Source organism: Rhineura floridana, chromosome 4, assembly GCF_030035675.1.
Source record: "Rhineura floridana isolate rRhiFlo1 chromosome 4, rRhiFlo1.hap2, whole genome shotgun sequence".
NCBI classification, from domain to species: Eukaryota; Metazoa; Chordata; class Lepidosauria; order Squamata; family Rhineuridae; genus Rhineura; species Rhineura floridana.
In genome coordinates this window covers 211,236,469-211,253,930 of record NC_084483.1, presented here as the reverse complement: position 1 = coordinate 211,253,930, position 17,462 = coordinate 211,236,469, and the positions used below count along the sequence as shown (strand labels likewise).

Genomic DNA, 17,462 nt, shown 5'->3' with positions numbered 1-17,462 from the left:
TTAAGCAAATCCTCATCGTGACCATCTTCCATCTGGAAACCTATGTCCTCACTGTGGGAGGCTGTGTGGATCCAGAATTGGCTGTTAAAGACACTACCCTGGCAGACAATCTTACTCGGCCACGAGTGATTGCCAATGAATGAATGACCATTGCCTCCCTCTGAATATGTTTTTAAATCTTTTTTTAAAAATTGATGTTTTTTAAAAAAAATTAAAAGCATTTTTAAAGGTTTTGTTTTAAATGTTTTTAAAGATGTTTTGCTTTAATATATTTTAAAGTCTGTTTTTATGATGTTTTAAAGTGTTTTTAGTGCCTCTGTTTGTTGCCCTGGGCTCAGGAAGGAAGGAATATAAATAAAAAAATTGTTGTTATGTGCCTCCAAGTCGACTACGACTTATGGCGACCCCATGAATCAGTGACCTCCAACAGCATCTATAAATCAAATAATAAATAAATATGTATTTGTGGAAAATGCGGTACAGTATACAAATAAATTGAACGAATGAACTGAATGAACTCCAGCAGTCGGTGCAGTGCGACAAAAAAAAACCCCTCGCCACTGCGGGCCGCCTCGGGGCAGAGAACTGCTGAGCCACCGCAGAAGGTAAAACGTGCGCGCGTGGCGGGAGTGGCTTTTGGCAAACCGCACATCGCTTTGGAGGGTGGCAGGCAGGGAGGGCCCCTCTCTCGACCGTTGCCTTTTGTTCCACCAGACGAGGCGGCCGGTGCGCCTCTCCCGCGGGCGTCTCTGGGCAGCTCTCAGCGCCACCCTAGGCAGAAACAGATTTGGAAATGGCTCCTCCTCTGCGAGCCCGGAAATGCCCTATCCAGATCAGAAGAGGGCCCTTTTTCACATTTCCCACTTCTAATCTCTGTGGGCGGTGCTTCCTGCCGCGGGACGGACGGGAATTGTAGTTTCGCTGAGGAGGGGCCGGTGGCGATGACGTCTACTAGGACATCCTAGGCCCGCCCTTCCATCGCTACCTCCCGGCAGGCTGTGCAGCAATGGGCGGAGTAGTGGCGCGAACGCGACGAAAATGGCGGCTGAGGAGGCGGAGCGGCGTGGCAGGTGAGGGGCGGCGGGGAGCGGGGAACCGGGAGCCCCCGGGAGGGATCGCACGCCCCGCCCCTTCTCCCTTGAGAGAGGCCGGGACCCAAGCGCCCCCCCCCGACGAGTTGCGGTGCTCAGGGCGCTCTGCCTGGGCTGTCCCAACCTTTGGGTCCCCAGATGTTGCTGCACGACAGTTCCCATTATTCCTGACCATTAGCTATGCTGGCAGGGGCCGATGGAAGTTGTAGTCCAACAGCATCAGGGGGCCCAAAGTTGGGAAAAGCTGGCTCAGAGGCACGCCGGGAGCCGAGCCCTGGGTGTGTGGGCGACCCCTCTCCGGGCCAACCCGTCTCTGGGTGCGGGCTGAGTGAGGAGAGCCCGCGCGCCCCTAACACGGGCCGCCCCCTCCCTCCGTCCGTTGCAGCGGGACCGCCCTGGACAGCCTCGTCTGCCGCCCGCCCCTTACTCCGTCGCTCTCCCCGCGGAAAAGGACCACCAGCCAGTCCAAGACGGAGCCGCCGCTGTTGAGGACCAGCAAGCGCACCATCTACACCGCCGGGCGCCCGCCCTGGTACAACGAAACGGGCACCCCCTTCAAGGAGGCCTTCGTCATCGGTGAGGTTTCTCCCCCGCCGACCGTCAGGCAGGGCGGGGGTCTTGCTGCCAAAGCCCCCTCTCCCCTCTCTCGAACGGGCGGGAGGGCCCGGGATTACCTGACTGGCGGGAGGGCTGGGTAATGTGAGTCCCCGTGCTGCTTCTCTTCTGAGACGCTAAAATGCTCTCCCCTCCCAGCTCCCTCCATCCCAGGTTGGACGGGGACAAAACTGACAAGCAGATATGCGGGTTGTTTGCCAGGCCTCCTGCTCCTTTTGGCCACCTCCAGAATTGTAGCATCTGCCAGGATTTGGGTAGTCTGTTGCGGGGGTGCATCCCCGGCTGTTGCTGGCGGGGCCTCAAGGAGGAGATGGGGGAGGCGGCTGAGCGGGGGTGAGAGAGAGCATGGAGCAGCATTTGCCTGCAGGGTGTGGCACTCTCCGGTTCATCTCAACACCTCCTTCTGCTCTCTCCGGCCTCTTTGGTTAGCAGGTCGCTTCATTTCCAGGCAGCGTATGCAGCACTGCCCCTCTGTGACAGGGGCGGGGCTCTGGTGCCACAACAACTTGGAAGAGTTCCCCATCCAGGCCTGCCTGGGCTTTTCCCCAGCGGTAGCCACCACAGCTTTAAGCCTCTCAGCTTGCTCTTTTCAGACAGCCTCCTCAGTTCAAAGGTCAAGACATCCAGATAGAGAAGCTGCATCATATCTTCCCTCCTTTCCTCCCCTTCCCAGGCTTGTGTGGCGGAAGTGCATCTGGCAAGACCACTGTGGCCAATAAGATCATTGAAGCTCTGGATGTGCCTTGGGTCGTGCTACTCTCCATGGACAGTTTCTATAAGGTGGGCATCTTGCCCCAATTCCCTTCCCCCTGGCTGAGAGGAGGTGGCTGGCCAGTCGGCCAAGCTTAGCCCTGATTTGAGCCTGGAAGATCCCACCTGCCTCTCTAATCTGTTTCTCTCCTCTTCCCCCCCCCCCCGGCCCCTCTGGTGGTTTCCCAGGTCCTGACGAAAGAGCAGCAGCAGTTGGCTGCCTGCAATGAATACAACTTTGATCACCCTGACGCCTTTGACTTTGACCTACTCATCAGTGTCTTACGGAAGCTCAAAGAGGGCAAAAGTGTCAAAGTTCCTGTCTATGATTTTACCACTCACAGCCGGCGGAAGGAGTGGGTATGTACGCAGGGGTAAGGCTGGGAAGAGGGAGCTGCACCTCCCTTCACCCTTTGCTGGGTCATTCACTGAAAGGCAAAGGGCAGAGTGGTCCGTGAGATTGTGCAGCTACCAGAAATGAGCCATAGTAGGGCCCAGTGTTGAATTTTTGCACTAGAAGTGCAGTTTGCTTGCTGACCCTTTTTGGAAAATGAGTGCTCTTGAGAACCTTAAGTGACACGCTTGGAGGGATGAAGAAGTGCGCGTGTTCCCATGTGAGACTTGGCTCTTGGGGACTGGGTGTACATGAGAGCACTATGCCTGAGAGGCAGGTTGGTGTAATCGAAGCCTCGTGGGACTGAGCCCTGGTTTTCTTGAGGGTGAGAGGTCTCTTGAGCCAGGAAGAGGCCTGTTTGGGCAGGTCATCTCCTGAATGCAGGTTGCTCTCCATCGGCTTAGTCTGATGTGCTCTTTCTCCTTTCTCTGCAGAAAACCATCTATGGGGCCAATGTGATTGTGTTTGAAGGGATCCTGTCATTTGCCAATAAGGAGCTTCTTCAGGTAAGAGGCGGAGGAGAGTGTGTGGCTGCTTAGTAGCACTGGGTAGGATAAGAACCTGTCAGATTTGTGTCCCAAACGGCGCCTCATAAGAACATAAGAACATAAGAAGAGCCTGCTGGATCAGGCCAGTGGCCCATCTAGTCCAGCATCCTGTTCTCACAGTGGCCAACCAGGTGCCTGGGGGAAGCCCGCAAGCAGGACCCGAGTGCAAGAACACTCTCCCCTCCTGAGGCTTCCGGCAACTGGTTTTCAGAAGCATGCTGCCTCTGACTAGGGTGGCAGAGCACAGCCATCACGACTAGTAGCCATTGATAGCCCTGTCCTCCATGAATTTGTCTAATCTTTTAAAGCCATCCAAGCTGGTGGCCATTACTGCATCTTGTGGGAGCAAATTCCATAGTTTAACTATGCGCTGAGTAAAGAAGTCCTTCCTTTTGTCTGTCCTGAATCTTCCAACATTCAGCTTCTTTGAATGTCCACGAGTTCTAGTATTATGAGAGAGGGAGAAGAACTTTTCTCTATCCACTTTCTCAATGCCATGCATAATTTTATACACTTCTATCATGTCTCCTCTGACCCGCCTTTTCTCTAAACTAAAAAGCCCCAAATGCTGCAACCTTTCCTCGTAAGGAAGTCGCTCCATCCCCTTGATCATTCTGGTTGCCCTCTTCTGAACCTTTTCCAACTCTATAATATCCTTTTTGAGATGAGGCGACCAGAACTGTACACAGTATTCCAAATGCGGCCGCACCATAGATTTATACAACGGCATTATGATATCGGCTGTTTTATTTTCAATACCTTTCCTAATTATTGCTAGCATGGAATTTGCCTTTTTCACAGCTGCCGCACACTGGGTCGACATTTTCATCATGCTGTCCACTACAACCCCGAGGTCTCTCTCCTGGTCGGTCACCGCCAGTTCAGACCCCATGAGCGTATATGTGAAATTAAGATTTTTTGCTCCAATATGCATAATTTTACACTTGTTTATATTGAATTGCATTTGCCATTTTTCCGCCCATTCACTCAGTTTGGAGAGGTCTTTTTGGAGCTCTTCGCAATCCCTTTTTGTTTTAACAACCCTGAACAATTTAGTGTCGTCAGCAAACTTGGCCACTTCACTGCTCACTCCTAATTCTAGGTCATTAATGAACAAGTTGAAAAGTACAGGTCCCAATACCGATCCTTGAGGGACTCCACTTTCTACAGCCCTCCATTGGGAGAACTGTCCGTTTATTCCTACTCTCTGCTTTCTGCTTCTTAACCAATTCCTTATCCACAAGAGGACCTCTCCTCTTATTCCATGACTGCTAAGCTTCCTCAGAAGCCTTTGGTGAGGTACCTTGTCAAACGCTTGTTGAAAGTCTAAGTACACTATGTCCACTGGATCACCTCTATCTATATGCTTGTTGACACTCTCAAAGAATTCTAATAGGTTACTGAGACAGGACTTTCCCTTGCAGAAGCCATGCTGGCTCTGCTTCAGCAAGGCTTGTTCTTCTATGTGCTTCGTTAATCTAGCTTTAATAATACTTTCTACCAGTTTGCCAGGGACAGAAGGTAAGCTAACTGGCCTGTAATTTCCGGGATCCCCTCTGGATCCCTTTTTGAAGATTGGCGTTACATTTGCCACTTTCCAGTCCTCAGGCACGGAGGAGGACCCAAGGGACAAGTTACATATTTCAGTTAGCAGATCAGCAATTTCACATTTGAGTTCTTTGGGAACTCTCGGGTGGATGCCATCTGGGCCCGGTGATTTGCCTCACTTGTGGGAGCAACGTGCAGTCTGCTATCTCTGCAGTACTGGCACTTGTGCTGGATACAGATGAGGTAGTGGGAGGTCTCCTCTTCCTTGTGACTCTTCCAGCTCCTGGACATGAAGGTGTTTGTGGACACAGACTCGGACATCCGGCTGGTGCGACGGCTAAAGCGAGACATCATGGAACGTGGGCGGGATGTGGCAGGCGTTATCAAGCAGTACAGCAAGTTTGTGAAGCCAGCCTTTGAGCAGTACATAGAGCCTACTATGCAGGCAGCAGACATTGTGGTACCCCGAGGTAAGTGGGAGGAGGGGCCCGTGCAGGCGGAGCCTTCGGCCCTTTGTAGGACTTTGTGCCCTGAGGCATGGCAAGGCATCACGGGGGGGGTGTCAGTGGAATTCCTTTGGAAAGATGTGTGCTGGTGGGGTGAATCTTGCTGTAAAGTGGAGAGGCTTCCCTCTTTGGGGCACCTGGGAGGGGAAATCATCCCCCCCTTTTTTGTTCAGAATGCCTGCTGCATGGTTTGTCCCTGTTCTTTTCCCTTTGCTTTGCTCTGCTCTGCTCGTGAGTCATTCTGGTGTGGATTACAGCTAACTTGGAATTTTCTTCAACACCAGAATTCAACTTTCACCATTCAAACCTTGAATGTGAAATTTGGAATTAAAACTCGTGTGGATTTGCAAGATTTGTTGATAGCCCCCAATTTAGATGGCTTTAAAAGAGGTTTAGGCAAATTTATGGAGGTAAGATTGTCAATGGCAAGTAGTCATGGTGATTATGTATTGACATCCAGGACCATGCCTCTGAAGACAAGTTCCAGTCCAGAAGATGTACAAATGAGCCAGCTCTCAGAGAGTGAGCAAACATGGAGAGTTTGCAGATGTTTGGCAGCAGAGCTCACTGGGAGAGGTCCCTAACAAAAATCTGTTGTGGAGCGTGCACCACATATTACTGGGACTCTCATGTTAACTGTCAAGGAGGACAGGGCAAAGCAAAAGCCATTCCAATACAAGTAGAACATAGAAACAAAGGATAATAGAGGCTATGGATGGAATGGACACTCCAGTGGTGGTGACCTGCAAGGTGTGTGTGATATTTGTTTTCTTGCCTGAGGAGAAAATGGTGTACATGTGCAATAAGTGCAAGCTGGTTGCGCTGTTGGAAGAAAAAGTGAGAAGCCTAGAGTGCTGGGTGGCTGAAACTTGGTGGGATGACTCCCATGACTGGAATACACGATTGAAGGATATAACTTGTTGAAAAAAAACAGAAGGAATAGAAAGGGAGGCAGGGTTGCACAATATGTGAAAAATGTATATCCCTGCACAGAAATACAGGAGGATGAGCTTGGTAGCCCCAGTGAGAGTATTTGGATTAAAATTAATGGGGTAAGGAATAAAAGGAACATGTGGTTGAAGTCTACTACTGACCACCCAATCAAGGAGAAGATGAGGATGAAACTTTGGAAAAGCAAATTGCCAGTCTTTCAAGGAGACATGATGTAGGAGTAAAGGGGGGGGGCTTCAATTACCCAGATATCTGTTGGGAGACAAATTTAGCCAAACATGGTCCCTCCAAGAAATTCCTAACTTGGGTTGCTGATAACTTTCTCCTACAGCTGCAGCACTGGGGGATTGGAGAAGACCTGTTGTTGGAGTTAGTAGCTGAGCCAGAGAGGCTGCAGTCAATCTTGCAGCCTTTTGCATCAGCTTCTGACTGGGTCAGGTCAGGGGGCATAAAAGCTTGGCTGCCCTTGGGTGGCAGGTCTGCTGCCAATGGGGTCACCACTGAAGGGCAACACCAAAGAGAGTCGCCCCTTGGTGAGCTCCTTAGGGAGTCCCGAGGGTGCTACCCCTTCTGTTTTTGTTTTTTTAAAACCATTCTAGAGGAGATTGGTAGTGGGGAGAGTGCATGGCACATGTGTAGTTCCGGTGCAGGGTGAAAGCCTGTGCAGTGAACTGAACAATAGGATAAAGTCACCAGATGCCTTCAGAGTGAGAGTCTGCAACTGGCAGAAGACTGGCCATCCCTGGGTGCGAGACTGGGGGGGGGGGAGGAACTGTGCACGGTGTGAAAGATATTGAGAGTGTCTGACTGTTCCCAATTCTCAAAGAGGACTACTGGGATAACTGGTTCAGGAAGGTTTTGTTGGTGGGCTGTTGGTGGGTCCGTATCATGTGTTTAGGAGGAGTCTTAGTAAGGAGGAACATGGGTGATGCCACCCCAATTTCAGTGATCACAGGTAGAGGGAAGTATAGCCATGGAGAGGTGGTGAACTACCACAGAAGATGAAGGCAAGGCTATCTACGCCTTGTTCCTCGCTCCCATTCCTCTCATGGATGGGTTCTTCATTGCTCATCTGCTGTGCCCACTGGCCTGTGTGTGCTGTTACTTAACACCAATACCTAATAAGACCAGACTCATCCATGATTTGATCGTGGATGAAGATGCCGATTTGGTGTGTATTACCGAGACCTGGGTGGGTGAGCTGGGAGGAGTTGATCTGACCCAGGTTTGCTCACTTTGTTGACAATTTTTTGTCAAAATTTGGACAGATTCAGTCTCAGTAGCTTGTAGCAACTCTATTGTTATGCCATCTGTTCCTGGTGATTTGTTTCTTCCAAGTATTTTAAGAGCAGTTTTCAACTCACATTCTAAAATTTCTGGTTCTTCTTCCTACGGTTCCTCTGTGAATGAATCTGTCATAACTATTGTAATAGTTCTCTTTGTCCCTATGTACTGGTTGCTGTATTATTGCGTTTAGGGTCCTGACTGTGTTTCGGTCTCCTGTTGCTTTCATAGAATCATAGAATAGTAGAGTTGGAAGGGGCCTATAAGGCCACTGAGTCCAACCCCCTGCTCAATGCAGGAATCCAAATCAAAGCATTCCCAAGAGATGGCTGTCCAGCTGCCTCTTGAATGTCTCCAGTGTCGGAGAGCCCACTACTTCTCTAGGTAATTGGTTCCATTGTCGTATGGCTCTAACAGTTAGGAAATTTTTCCTAATGTCCAGTTCAAATCTGGCTTCCTGCAACCTGAGCCCATTATTCCGTGTCCTGCACTCTGGGACGATTGAGAAGAGATCCCGGACCTCTTCTATGTGACAACCTTTCATGGACTTGAAGAGTGCTATCATATCTCCCCTCAGTCTTCTCTTCTCCAGGCTAAACATGCCCAGTTCTTTCAGTCTCTCCTCATACGGCTTTGTTTCCGGTCCCCTGATCATCTTTGTGTCTGAAGTGCGGAGACCAGAACTGGACGCAGTATTCAAGATGAGGCCTAACCAGTGCTGAATAGAGGGGAACTAGTACTTCACGCGATTTGGAAACTATACTTCTGTTAATGCAGCCTAATATAGCATTTGCCTTTTTTGTAGCCACATCACACTGTTGGCTCATATTCAGCTTGTGATCAACAACAATTCCAAGATCATTCTCACATGTCGTACTGCTGAACCAAGTATCCCCCATCTTATAACTGTGAATTTGGTTTCTTTTTCCTAAGTGTAGAACTTTGCATTTAACCCTGTTGAATTTCATTCTGTTGTTTTCAGCCCAATGCTCCAGCCTATCAAGGTCCCTTTGAATTTTGTTTCTGTCTTCCACAGTATTAGCTATGCCCCCCAATTTTGTATCATCTGCACATTTGATAAGCATGCTTTGTACCTCCTCATCCAAGTCGTTAATAAAAATGTTGAAGAGCACTGGGCCCAGGACCGAGCCCTGTGGTACCCCACTTGTTACTTCCGCCCAGTTTGAGAAGGAACCATTGATAAGCACTCTTTGAGTACGATTCTGGAGCCAACTGTGGATCCATCTGATAGTTGTTTCATCCAGCCCACATTTAGCTAGCTTGCTAATCAGAATATCATGGCGCACTTTGTCAAAAGCTTTGCTGAAGTCGAGATATATTATGTCCACAGCATTCCCACAGTCTGCAAGGGAGGTTACCCGATCAAAAACTGAGATGAGATTAGTTTGGCAGGATTTGTTCTTGACAAATTCATGTTGGCTCCTAGTAATCACTGCATTGCTTTCAAGGTGCTTACAGATTGATTGCTTTATAATCTGCCCCAGAATTTTTCCAGGGATTGATGTTAGGTTGACTGGTCTGTAGTTCCCCGGTTCCTCCTTCTTGCTCTTTTTGAAGGCAGGGACAACATTAGCTCTCCTCCAGTCATCCGGCACTTCACCGGTCCTCCATGATTTCGCAAAGATTAATAGAGAGCTGTTCTGAGAGTTCTTCAGCCAGTTCCTTCAATACTCTAGGATGCAGTTTATCGGGCTGTGGAGATTTGAACTCGTTCAAAGTGATTAGATATTCCTTGACCATTTGTCAATCTCAAGCTCCAATCCTGCCCCTTCTAGTTCATGTTTCCGAGAAGGGTCATAGACCCTCCTTTGGGAGAAGACTGAGCCAAAGAAGGAATTGAGCACTTCTGCCTTGTCTTTGGCATCTGTTATCATTTTGCCATCCTCATGGAGTAGCTGTGCCACCATTTCTTTTCTCTGTCTTTTACAATAGACGTACCTGAAGAAAGCTTTTTTGTTGCTTTTGGCATCTCTCGCAAACCATTCTCAACTTTAGCCTTCCTGACGCCATCCTTGCAATTCTGTGCTACCTGTCTGTGCTCTTCCTTTGTGGCCTGGCCTTCCTTCCACTTCCTGTCTTTTTTCGTTTTCAGGTCATCTCTAAGCTTTTTGTGAAGCCACATTGGCTTCTTCTGCTGTTTCCCCCCTTTTTTCCTTGTTGGAATTGCTTGCCGTTGTGCTTTTAGAATTTCCTTTTTTAGAAACTCCCACCCATCTTGGACTCCTTTTCTCATTACGGTCGCTTGCCATGGAACCGTACTTACCATTGTTCTGAGTTTATTAAAATCAGCTTTCCTGAAATCCAGGGTGTGTGTATGGCTACTCTCAGCTTTTGCTTCCTTTAAAATCAAGAACTCAAGTATAGTGTGGTCACTTTCCCCCAGAGTTCCTGTAACTGCCACTTCATCCACCAAATCATCTCTATTGGTTAGCATCAAGTCCAGGATAGCTGATCCTCTGGTTGCTTCCTCCACTTTCTGTAGGAGGAAGTTATCTGCAACACAAGTCAGAAATTTGTTGGAGGGGCCGTCTTTGGCAGAATTTGTCTCCCAACAGATATCGGGATAATTGAAATCCCCCATGACGACTACATCATTGTCTTTTTGCATTCTTCCATAATAACGTCTCTGACTTCAATCTGTAGTTCTTCTGGTTCTGTATCAACTAAGTTTAAATCCTCAAATGTGTTCCTTATTTAATCTTTATATTCTTCTGGGATGTTATTTAAATTGTATTTTGGCATTATGATTGTTGTTCCTTAGCTTTACTCTGATTTTCGATATTACCAGTTTATGTTCTGTACCGCAGTCTGCTCCTGGTCTTGCTTTCGCAGAAAGTATGGAATTTCTCATTTTCCCACAATTTCTAGTTCTTTTCTGTTCCCTACTTTTGCATTCCAGTCCCCCATGATTATTAGAACATCTTGTTTTGTTGTGTGATCAATTTCTTCCAGTTATTGTGTAAACTCTCTCCAATTCCTCCTCTTCTGTGTTTGCTGTTGGAGTGTAGGCTTTGATGATGGCTGTGTTAATAGGTTCCTGTTAAATCTCATTGATATCACTCACTCAGACCTTGTCTTATAAAGCAACCCCGTTTCATCTTAATTTCTCATTTCCTGCATAAAATATTTTGGAGTTGCCTAATTGAAAGTGTCCCATTCCCATCCATTTTAATTCACTCACTCAAGTATTGTCATGTTGATGCGTTCCATTTCTTGCTTGACAATTTCTAACTTTCCCTGGTTCATGCTTCTCACATTCCTTGTTCCTATTGTGTATGTCGTACAACTTTGAACTCTCCTTTTGCATCTGTGCACATCAGTCACTGGGCTTCCATTCAGCTTTGACCAAGTGGCGTCATTAGTCACAGTGCTACTTGTCCATTGTTCTTCCCCAGTAGCTCACTGAGTGCCATCTGACCTGGGGGTCTCATCTTCCAGCACTATCTCGTGTGGCATTTTGGATACTCTGTTCATAGGGTTTTCTTGGTAAGAGTTATTCAGAGGTGGTTTACCATTGACTTCCTCTGAGTTTGGATGCATCTTAGTCTGGTGTCTCAGCTTGGACCATTCCGCCTTTGGTGACCCTGCTAGGAGTCTAGCCTCTTGGTCTAGACTCCTGACGGCATTGCTCTCAGCTTCTTCAACATTCTCAAACCGGCTCATCAAATTAAAGTGTGCATCTTAGAGAAGAGTGTGCATCCTAGAGGTGCTCTCAGTAATGCACACCAAATCGGCACTTTCATCCACAATCAAATCACGGATGAGTGTGGTCTTACTGTGTACTGAACTGGTGTTAAACAGCAACACAATCAGGTCAGTGGGCACAATCACAGCAGATGAGCAACAAGAAACCCATCCATGAGAGGAGTGGAATAAGGCGTAGATAGCCTTGCTCTTGTCTTCTGTGGTAGTTCACCACCTCCCCATGGCTATACCTTCCTCTACCCATGATCACTGAAATTGGGGTGGCATTCCTTACTTTCTCCTAAACGCCTGATATGGACCCAACAAGAGCCCACCAACAAAACCTACCTGAACCAGTTATCCTTGTAGGCGTCTGCAAGAATTGGGAACAGTCAGACCCACTCAATATCTTTCAAACAGGGCACGTCTACTCCCCCCGTCTCACACCCAGGGCGGGCCAGCCTTCTGCCAGTTACAGACTCTCACTCTGAAGGCATCTGGTGACTTTCTCCTATCGTTCAGTTCACTGTACAGGCTTTCACCCTGCGCCGGAACTACACATGCGCCATGCACTCTCCCCACTACCAGTCTCCTCTAGCTTGGTGAAAAAAAATAGCAGAGGGTTGTGCCCTCACTCTCGGGACTCCCCAAGGGGCTCCCCGTTGGTGTATCCCCTTCGGTGGCAACTGCGCTGGTGGTAGACCCGCCACCCACGGGCAACTGGGCTTTTATGCCCCCGACCCAGCCAGGACCTGATGCAAGAGGCTGCAAGGTTAAATGCAGCCCCTCTCTGGGGTCAGGCAGGGGCTCCCAGTCCTTGCAGCATTTACCAGGGACTTCAGCTGCCTCGAGAGACAGCATCCCAGAGGAGCGAGCAAGGAAGCACCTAGATGCTCAGAGATTCACTCCCAGGGCTACTCACTTCTCCAGTCCCCCAGGGCTGCAGCTGTTGTTAGATTTATATCCCACCCTTCCTCCCAATAGGACCCAGGCAGCAAACAAAAGCACTGAAAACACTAAAATCATAAACACAGTCTTTAAAATATATTAAAACAAGACATCCTTAGAAACATGTTTAAAAACAAGCTTTAAAAACATCTTAGAAAGCAATTCCAACAGAGATGCAGACTGGGATAAAGGTCTTTTACTTTACTGGGATTGTTGGGGTGACTGAAAAGTGAAGGGCTCTGAATCTACTGCAGGCTCCATGAATCTTGTTATTGCTCCAGTTATAAGTATTTGAAATATAAATGTTTGTGGGGAGGCTCACTTATTGCAAGACACCGTGCCGGTCCACCTGGAGCAGAGGGAGTAGGCGAGGCAGAGTGGGGCCCCAGCAGTCTCACTCTGGGACGGCCCTGGAAGGAGACAGAGCAAGAGCAGGCTGAGAGGCCGCTCCTTTCCCTTTCCGTCTTTTCCAGGTGGGGAGAACTTTGTGGCTCTGGACTTGATTGTTCAGCACGTGCACAGCCAGCTGGAAAAGGTGAGGAGGTTGGAGGAGGGCTCAGGGGAGGCAGGGGGTGTCTCAGCTGCTGCCAGACGCTTCACAGCCACGCAGCTGCCAACAGCAGCATCTTGGCACGAAGGCTGGTTCTGGTCTCCTGCCTGGGCCTTGCCCCAGACCCTGGACAGGCACCCTGTCCCAGCTCAGGCCTAAGCTGTGGCCGAAGGCTGCCTCTCGGCTTCCCTCCCCATAACAAACAAGCCATGGTTGGGCAGGGGGGCAGCAGGGGCAGTGCCCCCAGTCTTGGGGCAGAACTTGCTGTGTGCAGTGACTGGCTGTTCTGTGTTTCTCTCCACCTCCCGCCCGCCCGCCCCTCCGCCTGCCCTGCCTTGTAATGTCTTGGCTGCCTCCCGGTCTGGGCCTCTCCTGCCTCCGCCCAGCGTGAAATCACGGTCAGGTATGATGGTGGCCCTGAAGGAGCAGAGGCAGCACCCTGCCTTCCTCCTCCTCCTCCCCCCTCTCCCCCTTCCCCTTCCTGGTGCTTTTCCCTGCCAGCCAGCCAGCCAGCGGGAGCACAGTGGGGGCTGCGGGTGGGGACCCTGACAGCACTGACTGGAGCAGCCGGGCAGGCAGGAACCCACCAGGGAGGCAGGCGGGATGGGGAGCTGCTTCCGGCAGTTGCCAAGGCTGAGCTGTGCTGTCTTCCTGGCTGGCTGTTTCGGATCCTTGCTCGGGGATGCTGGGCTTGGGCTGCCCCCCTGGCAGGACAACTCTGCTTGCCTGCCCCAGGACCAGCAGCAAGACTTGCGTGCCCCAGTCCTTGAGGCAGGGGTCAGGAGAGGGGCAGAAGCTGCTGCTGCTGCTGCTGCTGCTGCTGCTGCCGCTGCTGATGCTTGGAGGTCCTCTCTCCTCCTCCTCCTCCTCTTCCCCCCTTCCACCCGGAGACAGCATAGCCCTCCGACTGCCCTCCATGTTCTGCAGTGGCTGCATTCACTCCTCCCTGCAATGCACCTGCCACTTGGAGCCCCATTGGCTCCCTGGCGATGGGCTGTGTGGCAGCTCCTGCCGTGCCTGGCTGCTGGAGGGTGGGATGGAGAGAGAGAGAGAGAGAGAGACGTGGAGTGGCTGCTCCTGGCCTTCCTGCAGAGGAGTCTGGCTGCTGCCCAGCGTCTTCCCCTGCTTTTGGCACTGTGGGGGCAATGGTCTTTCTCCTCCTCGTCCACTGACGGTGCTGCCGCCACCACCGCCCTCCTGGGCCTGGCAGGAAGCTGCTGCATTCTTGCCCCCTTCCTGCCCCCTAATGCCCTCTGTCTGTCTGTCTGTCGTCTCTCTTCTGTCCTTGCTGGCTTTGGCATCTGTCTTCACCAGAGGAAGCTGCGCTGGCATATGTGAGGACCCTCGGTCTCCTTTGGCTGTTCCCTGCCGCACCCCCCCTCCCTGTGGGCTGGGCTTGGTTTTGAGTGGGGAGGGGGGCAATGCAAGGGTCTCTCCCTGCTGTGTCAAGGAGGGACGCCTTGTGATGGAGTCTTGTGGGAGGGACACCACGGCCGGGGGTGGGGAAGGTGCAGGCTGCCCTTGGGCCAACTAGTAGTGTAGGGAGGCCAGGAGCATCCTCCCTCCCTTGCCTGCTGCCTGAACGCGGTGGCTCCTCCCACGCTCTTGGACATCTGCATTTTCGGCCTGTGGGAGGGGCACCGGGAACGAGACTGCCTGCAGCGGGGCAGCACTCAAGACGGCTCTAGAGGAGCCGTTATCAGGACAGATTCGTGGAGGCAATCTGGGCTGCCCATTTTCCTCCATTCAGGGGCATCGAGGGGGTGGGCAGGAGGGACTGAGCGGGGGGCTGTCATGCATGCAAAGCAGCTGTGATCTGCTGGGGCCAGCAGGGTCCTCCTCCTCCTCCTCCTCCTCCTCTTGCACAGAGCAGCCTTGGCTTCGGCTCACCAGGGTCAGCCATTGCCGAAGACCCTCAGTGTCCTGGACAGCACGCCGCAAGTCCGTGGGATGCACACCATCATCAGGTACTGGCGGCAGTGGGGGGGGGAGTGGGTCTGCCCTCCCTGTCAGTGTCACTCTTCTGAGGCAGCAGCCCAGTTTGTGCTTAGGCAGCTGCCGGAGGGAGGCGATGGCCGATGGGCCGGGGCTGGTGGGCAGGTCCAGGCCAGCCAGGAGAATCGCAGTGGCCTCCTCTGCCAGCTGTCTTCTGGGGCCCTGGGGGACATTGCCCACTTTGGCCCTTGCTTCTCCTTCTCCCACAGGAACAAAGAGACCACCAGGGATGAGTTCATTTTTTACTCCAAGCGCCTCATGCGCCTTCTCATAGAGCACGCCCTCTCCTTCCTGCCCCTCAAGGTACTGCTCCTTCCCCCTCCTGAGACATGTCACTGGAGCTGCTGGAGGCTGCGCAGCCCCTCTGTGCATGCGGCCTCCCTGCGAGCGGCTGGGCTGGCTGGCTGGGAGCAACACCTGGGCAAAGCCAGAGGGCCCTGTGCCCCTGCTTCTCCAGCCTGCACCTCGCAGTCCCTTCCGCCGCCCTGCCACTGTCCTGCTTGGCTTTTGCAGCCGGTGACCGTTGAGACGCCGCAGGGGACAGTTTACGAGGGGAAGCGGTTCCACCGGCAGCGGGTGAGTTGTGCTCCTCACAGGCAGACACAAAGCAGTGGCCCAGACCCTGCTGGTGGGATGCAGTCAGCTCCCTCGGAGAAGCTGCTTCCTAGGGTGTCCTCCAGCCCAGCACGACAGACTTGGGCCAGCAGTGGCTGTGCCAGGCCTTTCAGCAGGCGGCTCTGCCACTGAGCTGTGGGTTCTAGGATTGGGGCAGGGGTGACCTTGTTTGGCGCCAGCACCAGGAGCTTAGGGCTGCTTGCCGATGGGATGGGCCGCTCTCCCAGCTGAGCATCCGCCTTCTCCTTTCCTAGATCACGGGTGTCTCCATCCTGCGAGCCGGTGAGACGATGGAGCAAGCTCTCATCGCTGTCTGCAAGGACATCCGCCTGGGCAAGATCCTCATCCAGACTAATCACCACACGGGGGAGCCTGAGGTGGAGAGGGGGAGGGGGCTGTGGGGGTGGGGGAGGGGGCCATGGGGGTGGGGAGGGGGCCTTAAGGTGGAGCTTACACACGCCCTCTTCCTCCTCTTGCCAGCTGCACTACCTTCGCCTGCCCAAGGAGATCAGCGAAGACTACGTCATCCTGATGGACAGCACCGTCTCCACGGGGGCTGCTGCCATGATGGCTATCCGAGTGCTGCTGGTGTGTGGACACCCTGTTGTGTCTTGGGAGGTGGGGGGTTAGGATGGCCCGGGACCCAGGTGTGGCTGTTTGGGGCTTAGACAGACCCATTAGAATGAATGAACCTCAGTTAGTCATGTCTGTTAACTTCAGTGGCATTGAATACCACCCTGCATGGCCAGACAAAGGGGACTTGGGAGTCGTGGCATACGTCTCTGGGTCTCTCTCGCAAGGCGTGTGCTCACCACTGGCTCTGCTGCAGGACCACGATGTCCAGGAGGACAGGATCTTCCTGCTCTCCCTGCTGATGGCCGAGATGGGGGTCCATTCTGTGGCGTACGCCTTTCCCCGAGTGCACATCATCACCACAGCTGTGGACAAGAGAGTCAGCGAGGAGTTCCACATCATCCCTGGCATTGGTAAGCAGGTGCCCCGCGAGGAGAGGCCTTCTCACAGATCAGGGCTTTGCTTGTGAGCAGCCCTGATGGCCTTTTGACCCAGAGCAACTGATGGTCCAGGCTGGGATGGGGGGGGTGCTGTGTTCCCTGTGAGGAAGGAGAGAGGCCTCCGTAAGGCTTTGTGTTGGTTTCATGTGGGTTGCTTGTGTCTCATCAGGTAATTTCGGCGACAGATACTTTGGCACCGATAGCGCCATGCCCTGGTGCGAGAGCGACTGCATGAACTCCTGAGCTGGCCTCGCCATTGGGCGTAGGGGGGAGCTGCCCTAGAGCAAAGCTCGGCTGCACTAGCCATTCTCCTCACCGCTGCAGGAGCTGCTGCAACGCTAGACCTCTTCAGCGCTTCCATGACCATGCCAGCTGCGGTGGGGTCTGGGTCGGAAGCGCTGCCACCGCCACCACCCTGCCTCCAGCCCCCTTCTCCGCCTTGCTCCTCCTTGATATTTATTAGGTCCCTTCCCTGATTGCCAGCGCTCTGGCTGCTGGCCCATCCAGGGCTGCCTGGCTTTAGTGCGGCCCGCGGTCCTGTTGGCAGAGCTGCTTCCTGCTTGGAGGGAGGTGCCGCCCCCAGGAGCAACCGGGGCGGTCCTGGTGATTCCCTTGCCGGGGTTCTCATGCTGCCAGGCACCATGGAAGCAGGCTGCAGCATTTTGGTTCTGCAGGCAGCTTCCCTGACTCTCGCTCCAGGTGCCAGTTGTACCAGCCCCCTCAGGCGGGGCCCACGGACACAGCAGGAGGGAGGACCTCACTCCAGAGGCAGGAGGGGCTCCACCCCTGGGAGGGTCATTGCTGCTGCCCCCCACCACAACTGGGCCTGCCTTCTTCCTGGGCCTCCTGCGCTTCCTTGCCCTGGACTGTTTGCCCTGGCCCATACTGTGCTGACCCGCCTCCCTTGCTTTTGTACCTAGTGATGATGGCGATAAAGACCTTCCCTGTC

General features: G+C 52.3%; 1 protein-coding gene across 1 annotated transcript; it reads left to right on the top strand.

Annotated features, from left to right (window-relative positions):
- The first annotated feature begins 959 nt into the window (after positions 1-959).
- Positions 960-17,462, top strand: LOC133384070 (uridine-cytidine kinase-like 1). The gene is made up of 15 exons (XM_061625975.1): positions 960-1,070; positions 1,477-1,667; positions 2,380-2,486; positions 2,646-2,816; positions 3,285-3,356; positions 5,227-5,416; positions 12,814-12,875; positions 13,277-13,293; positions 14,759-14,857; positions 15,095-15,188; positions 15,399-15,461; positions 15,755-15,877; positions 15,981-16,088; positions 16,330-16,486; positions 16,683-17,462. Exons 1-15 carry the CDS (start codon positions 1,039-1,041, stop codon positions 16,754-16,756), a joined length of 1,560 nt encoding a protein of 519 aa, XP_061481959.1. The 5' UTR covers positions 960-1,038; the 3' UTR covers positions 16,757-17,462.